Source organism: Sinocyclocheilus grahami, unplaced genomic scaffold, assembly GCF_001515645.1.
Source record: "Sinocyclocheilus grahami isolate Dianchi unplaced genomic scaffold, SAMN03320097.WGS_v1.1 scaffold59.1, whole genome shotgun sequence".
Lineage (NCBI taxonomy): Eukaryota > Metazoa > Chordata > Actinopteri > Cypriniformes > Cyprinidae > Sinocyclocheilus > Sinocyclocheilus grahami.
In genome coordinates this window covers 902020-909881 of record NW_015505238.1, presented here as the reverse complement: position 1 = coordinate 909881, position 7862 = coordinate 902020, and the positions used below count along the sequence as shown (strand labels likewise).

General features: G+C 39.7%; 1 protein-coding gene across 1 annotated transcript in view; it reads left to right on the top strand.

Annotated features, from left to right (window-relative positions):
- The window catches only part of LOC107584377 (actin filament-associated protein 1-like), a 48281-nt gene that overhangs the window by 20420 nt on the left and 19999 nt on the right, over positions 1-7862 (top strand). Inside the window, exons 4-5 of the mRNA XM_016270964.1 lie at positions 7161-7269; positions 7415-7626. Of these exons, the coding sequence (XP_016126450.1) occupies positions 7161-7269; positions 7415-7626 (321 nt within the window). The remainder of the gene's footprint in view (positions 1-7160; positions 7270-7414; positions 7627-7862) is intronic.

The window sequence follows — 7862 nt, the reverse complement described above, 5'->3', positions numbered from 1 at the left end:
GGAGCCGCGGTATCAAACTCCCGCCCAAACTCCCGCAGACCCAATCAACCATAACGACACGCCCTGTTTTTATAGCATCAAATTACTAGCTAAAATCAAACTTATCACAAAAATGAACATATATCAGCGTGATAACAACTATCTTTAACGACCAAAACCATCTTTCAGAAAATTGTATTGGAAGTGTAATTAATTTTTTTATTTTGACTCAAGTCCCAGTCGTTTACATGGAGAGGGCGGGGTTTATGACCTGTACTGCAGCCAGCCACCAGGGGGCGATCAAAGAGCCCGCAGCTTCAGTTTCCAGGACGTGTGAGGCACACCCGGACAGAACTGAATGACAACAGCGAACAAGAGGGAGAATGTGAGCACTGTGTGCTCAGGCGCTGCCGCAACTGTTCTCGGCACCGTCAAAATAAAAGTCCCACCTCGAACACATCGGCCAAACAGAAAAACTTATCGGCCAATGCCGATATTTGAAAAATGGCAGATATCGGCCGATATATGAGTTGACCACTAATGGTAATGGATATGACTAGGGCTGGGTATCGATTCAGATGTACCGATTCGATTTCGATTCGCAAGCTCTCGATTCGATTCGATTTTCGATTTTTTTTTATTACATTCAGTGAATATAGTTTTAATACAAATGCTATTGATATTTAAAAAAAAGTAACAGTAAACATCAGTTTACAAATGGTGAATTAATAAAAAGACATTTAGAACCACATGCCTGTATTTTAAACCTATTCTTTTTTTTGTATAGCGTCCTTTTTTAAACAATAATAGGGCCCTATAAAATGTTTTAAATTTTTCTGGTAATCAGATGAAGGCATAAAACATTAATTTAATTTATTCTAATCAAATGAAAATTAAACCCTTTTATTTTATGGCAAACAAAGTGCTGCACAACAGAGGTTTACTGTTAAAATTAAAAAGAAAACAGATGTGATTATTCTTTTAAAAATAAAGATTTATTAATATTTATTAGCAGTAGTAGCATTGAGTCTTAAGACTGCTAAATAGTAATATAGTCTGACAGAAGAACGTTAAACTAAACTTTTATTTTGACGGGTTGCCGTGAAGAACTTCCAGCTGCTGTGTACATGATATGACGGTAGATTTCTCAAATGAAACGGTAAATGCTAATGAAGTGACTCTCGGAGCAGCTGGAGTATGTGTGTAGTAAACAAAAAAGTGCGCCGCACCATCCGCCATTCATTCATTGCGGAAATCATGGCGCCTTATGCGTGATATCAAATGCTTCCGCAGATTTATAGTATTGCTATAGCATTTCACCTGAGAATTGCGAATTGTGCATATGGCCATGATAAGTGCTGATTGAATGACAGGATTTCTGTCGCAAGGTAAATAAGGGTGACATCTAGTGGAGAAGACTAATGATAAGATTCACGTTAATCAGATCTTGTTTTAAATGTGTGCTGAAATATATACTGGAAAAGATCGATTCGCGGCTTTTGAGAATCGATATCGAATCGACGTCATTTTAAAAAACGATTAATCGGAAAATCTATTTTTTTGCCCAGCCCTAGATATGACCGTGTTAATGTGTTTGGTCTTGGTGGAATAGATGTGCTACACTGCTGAATTGCTACTGATGTTGGTTATTGCTGTTGTTGTACATTATTGCTGCTGCATAGCAGGTACAGGAACTTGCTACTAGGGTTGGGTATCGTTTGGGGTTTTTTCGATACCGGTGCCAAATCGATACTTTTAAAACGGTTCTGGTGCCTGAACCGATACTTATTAAAAAAATAAATAAATAAAAAGTCCCCCAAAAATGATGGATTGTCCATTAGAATAGAAATAGAATAGAGAGTGCAAATGTTAAGAGGGTCAAGTTTTTTAATAAAAAAAAACAAGCAGATAAAATTAGAAGTAGCATTTTAATAGAGAGTGCTAGAGTTAGAGGGTCAAATGAAGATGAAAGAGATGTGTTTTCAGCCGTTTCTTGAAAATATTAAGGACTCAGCTGCTTGGATTGAGCTGGGCAGGTCATTCCACCATGGGAACAGTTAATGTAGAAGACCATGAAAGTTTTATCATAGGTAGTGTAACGGGGCTGACGAGACGTGAGTCGTGTGGATCCATCTGCAAGCTTTTATTAAAGAGACGTGGTATAACAGGCAGGGTCGAACAATGGCAAACAGGTATATGGCAGGCAAAAACACAAGAATAGTCCTAGGACTAGCGTAGGTCACCGATCGGCAGACAGAATCACAGGGGCGAGACGAGAGGGAAAAATCCAGGAAAACAGGCAAAGATCAGAAACCGCAAAAACAGGCAAGGCAAAACAAGAAAAACACGGAGACTCAGAAAGGGGTACAGGCTAAACAATACTCAGCAGAGAATGGTGGTTAGAGTGGGTGTTATATAGTGAGTGAGGTGATAAGAAACAGCTGTGTGCAATGAGTGCAGTCAGTGCAGTGTGCAAACCGTGCAATGAATGATGGGATATGTAACGCTCATTCAAAAATATTTAAATACACTGCATCCTGAGAGCGGCTCACTGATGCGCCAAAATTATATACAATATTAGAATGTTCAAAGGAGTGGACTCGAAAATCACGGGAGCGAAACACACGTTGCGGGAGCAGGCGGCAATGGTCAGAGATTCAGCGGGAGCGGGATTAAGAAAACAGCCGAATCCCGGACATTTTGGGCAATTAAGAAATCCCGGCCGGATGCATTTTTGTAGGTCCAAAAAGAGGACATGTCCGGGGAAAAGAGGACGTATGGTCACCATTTGCTGCTCAACAGATTCTGAGCTCATTGACAAATATCTGATCTTGTAAGATGTGCTCCCTTTACACAGAGTGCGTGTGATCGCGAAATCGAAAGTGAAAGTAAACAGCGCAAACGCTCATTCAAAAATATTTAAATACACTGCATCCTGAGAGCGGCTCACTGATGCGCCAAAATTATATACAATATTAGAATGTTCAAAGGAGTGGACTCGAAAATCACGGGAGCGAAACACACGTTGCGGGAGCAGGCGGCAATGGTCAGAGATTCAGCGGGAGCGGGATTAAGAAAACAGCCGAATCCCGGACATTTTGGGCAATCACGGAATCATGGATCACGGAAGTAATCACGGAAGTAATCACGGCCGGACGCATTTTTGTAGGTCCAAAAAGAGTACATGTCCAGGGAAAAGAGGACGTATGGTCACCCTAATTTATTGCTAATTGATGTATTCTTTTTAAAGTAGCATATAGAACATATTTTCTGCCTCATTCTGTGACAAGAAGCCTCATCAGATCACAAAAGGAAGCATTTGACTAGTGTTGTGGAGTAAAAATGTTATAATGTTCTCTTTTGTTGGACAACAGGTTTAGAAATGTGAATACAAGGGAGGTTTAGCTTTAGGCATTTTAATTTAAGCATGTTTAGCTTAGTTAACGGAAGGCTACCTGCTGCCATCAGAGCAAGTGTAACTGCTGCATTCACGCGCTCCTCCAATGCTCTCATTCCCCGAGTTGTGCTTTTAAGTCGAAATGTGAAAACAACATGGACACTCTCGTTACTACAAAGATGTGTTGGATTTGTATTATTAGAGTTTTCCGACTTGAGTTCATGTGCATTTTCTCAGTCGGGATATTATTTTTCAAGTGCGGTGCCGGTGATGATGCTTCTTATGTCCGTTTCGGAGAACCAGAGGACAAATATTTCAATCGCTCGCTCAGGCAAGGCACCGAAATGAGGCACCGAAATCTGCGTTCTGATTCGGTTCTAGTACATACCGGTTACATAGGTACCGGTGCCATATTGGTACGGGGTTTCGGTACCCAACCCTACTTGCTACTGCCAGTACATACACAGATACGATGCTATGAGTATTTAAGACATACTGCTGCTGCACAAATAGCATATATAATAACACGTAGCAGATCTATACAGGTGGAGCTGGGGAGGTGGAGGGTTTCAGAGTAACTCTGAAAGCACGTTGCAAAATGCTCTAGTGAATGCTAAACAGCCATTTAAATGTAAAGCAGTAAGCTCATTGGCTGCGTATTCAACATGAACCAATCAGCTTGTGCCAAGTAGTTTAAAAGCTTTGGATATCATCAGTTTGCAGTAGTGACCCATAAGTCTGCGTCATCTAGTGTTCTTGACAGAACTTGGCATTAATTTCATCAAAAAAAACGAAATCATACAGACTCCAAGAAGAAAGGAGCAGCCAGGTCTTGTGTTGAACATACATTTATAGTATGTTCACTCTTAACTACCCGCAAAGATGAAGAGTGTATGGGGAATTTTGCGTGTTCTGGTCTTCATTATATCTAAAGCCAAGTTGTAGTGACTAGCGCTGAGATAAAGTATCGTCCTCTACCACAGACATCAAACATACCCTTCTCTCATGTGCCAGGAGGTCACACTAAAACATTACAATTTCTATTGTAGTTTTGATTACACATGTGAACAAAAACCCTCAGGAACCAGCAGAGTACAGAATAAATACTGAGTTCAGCCCAACACACAATCAATTTGATGTTTTTGTTGCCAATATACTTTGAGCAAATTTAGCCATGCTGTTCTAGCCAACATCAATAGTCTAAAAAACATTAAAGTGTGATATTTCTTGGTAATATCTGAACAGTTACTTCCTAAAAAGAAAAATGGAGTAAAGAATTTAGCACATAGCACAGTATATTTCCATGTCGTCTTGCAGTGTTTTTAATGTAAATAGTCGTTTATGTTCCATGTTACTATTGTACCATATTGTGCCAGGTGGCAACTGTGATCATTGGTCCTTTGGTCTCTTGAAATGTGTTGTAATTCCCCCCACCTGAAAAGCACTGGAAAATAACGTGCTTTCTGTGAGCTGAAATGAAAGAAAAAGAAATAAAGACAGACTTTCCATGGGTTAGAGGAGGAAAAAAGGAAAATGAAAAGCGTTTATATGAGTTTGTCATCAACCATAATTGTTTGCATGCAGCCTGGGAAATGAGGGAGACTCTGGAGGGCCTGTGTCGTGATGACAACACCAGGTTGTCACATGTGCTGCCAGCGGGGCCCAACCAACCCAAATCAGGCCCAAATCAGATGGTCTTAAACACATTGTAACTCACACAAATGCACACTCATTTGCGCTCATATACACACAAGCTCTCTTTCTCATTTTCTCTCTTTCAAACAATCCCACTCGCACACTAATGAGGTTCTATAATGTACGCATTGAATATAGACACCAGGGGCCTTGTGTAAAAAACTCACAAAAGTTTTCAGATTTTTAAACTCTTTGTAACTTTAATAAGAATGTAAATGCATATAGAGATATTTAGATTTTCTTTCATTTAAATTTTTTCCCTCAGTATTTTTTTGGTAACACTTATAGGGACCAATTCTCACTATATTAATTAGTTGCTTATTAGCATGCATATTACTAGCATATTGTCTGTTTATTAGTACTTGTAAAGCACAAATTCTGCATGACCATATTCTACATCCCTAATCCTAACCAATACCTAAACTTAACAACTGCCTTATTAACTATTAATTAACAGCAATTTAGAGTATATTGAGGCAAATGTTGTAGTTAGTTAATAGTGAGAACTGGATCTTAAAGGATTAGTTCACCTCCAGAATGAAAATTTAATGATAATTTACTCACCCCCATGTCATCCAAGCTGTTTATGTCTTTCTTTCTTCAGTTGAAAAGAAATTAAGGTTTTTGAGGAAAACATTTCAGGATTTTTCTCCATGTAGTGGACTTCAATGGTGTCCAACGGGTTGAAGGTCCCAATTTTTTAGATGACTTTTCCAACATGATTACGTAATGCATGAATATGCACATGCGCATTGCAGAGCTTGTGCAAGACGAGCATTTGTGGTTAAAAAAAGAGTATATACATTTTTATTTCTTTTAGAAAATGACCGATCGTTTCACTAGATAAGATAATTCCTTGCCTGGGATCCTGTTGAGCTCTTTGAAGCTGCATTGAAACTGCAATTTGGACCTTCAACCCATTTGCTCTCATTGAAGTCTACTATATGGGGAACAATTCTGGAATGTTTTCCTCAAAAACCTTAATTTCTTTGGGACTGAACCTAAGAAAGACATGAACATCTTGGATAACATGGGGGTAAGTAAATTGTCAGTAGATTTTCATTCTGGAAGTAAACTACCCCTTTAAAATTAAGTGTGACTGTTTTTTCCTCAGAACTGTATAATTATTTACATTTATAACATTTCTCCTGCTTTATCTGCCATCTTGAATATATTTTTTTCCACTGACCTCATTCTAGTGCTTTCTAGGATTGGCTTCTTTGCTAAAGATAGATACAATGCTACCCTGCCCTAGCAATTTAGCCAAATGAAAGTATCTTAGAAGGCAGTATAATTATGCCACCTACCTTTGGGTACAGCCTTGGCATCAGGAGAGTGTTTATGGTGACGTAAAATCCTCCCTGCAGAGGCAGCACACTAGAACTGAATCTGGAACTGAATCTTTATTGCAGCAAGCTAAATGATTGATAGACTGTTAGGTATTACCTTTATTTATTACAGTTGTTTTTGTTTAAACATAGATGGAGAAATCTGGCCAAACGACTTGCGTTATGTAAGGTGCCCACACTTCTAATGGTGCGCCGCCCTCCAGATGGGAATAAAGAACAGCAAACAGCCCTGAACTCTTTTTCCAGAACTTGCTGGCCAGCTTTCTGATTCTCATCTTTCTAATCTGTAGTTCGCTCTGCTCTAGTTTCCTATTTTTGATTTGTTTGTGTTGTACTTTCACTTTCTTCTTTTTCTTTCTTCTACTCATAACGACCAGCTGCTCTTTTACCATAAAACTCTCTTTTTCTGACAGTTTTGTTTGTTAACATTCCCTTTTGACTCTTGCCACAGATGTTGATATGTACACACTAGTTGGTTCGTATTGGCCTCACTGTGATGTTAGAGAGCTTATGAACATTTGACGTCTAAGATGGACTTCAGATAAGATGGATAAAGCCTCAGATGTTTTGATATTGTTCGCTTTTGAGGTTTCACAACTGTAGACATTTATTGGAGCCAGTGAAGCTGATATTTTTGTCCTCACATTTCTAGGAAAAGCAGAAACAAACACTCTCATCTATGAGGCTGTATGATTGAGCTGACCACTTTCTCTCTCCTTCTCTTTCCCTCCATCCCAAAGCCTCCAGACAATGGGCCTCCTCCCTTGCCGAGCTCCTCTCTTCCTGAAGGTTATTATGAGGAAGCCGTTCCACTGGGCCCTGGGAAAGCACCAGAGTACATCACCTCTAGTAAGGACAGTTTTTAACATCACGCTATAAATATGTTATATGTTTTAGAACAATGACAGTAACATAGCTGCATCTGTGACCTAAGAAAGAGCATTCTTTGCATTTCAATAAAATTCAATAATCAGAGTCCCAACTGTGTTCTCAGATTATGACTCGGATGCCATGAGCAGTTCATATGAGTCATACGATGAGGAAGAGGAGGATGGGAAGGGGCAGAAGATGCGTCACCAGTGGCCATCTGAGGAGGCCTCCATGGACCTGGTGAAAGACGCACATATCTGTGCGTTCCTGTTGCGAAAGAAACGCTTTGGACAATGGACCAAACTGCTCTGTGTCATAAAGGACAACAAACTGTTGGTAAGCACACACACACACTCACAGAGATGGACACCCATACTAGAGGGGAGTGGGGCAAGATGTGCCACATTTTACATACAGGAAGTCTCCTGTCAACTAGTATCAACCTCAGATGTCATGCCCATGGACCGTTGGCTAAACGTCTGATGCATATGGCACACAAAAGTGGAAACACTTCAGGAGTTTTGAAGTCGTCATCGGATTGGTTGAATTATATAGGATTTCCGGGAGACGTG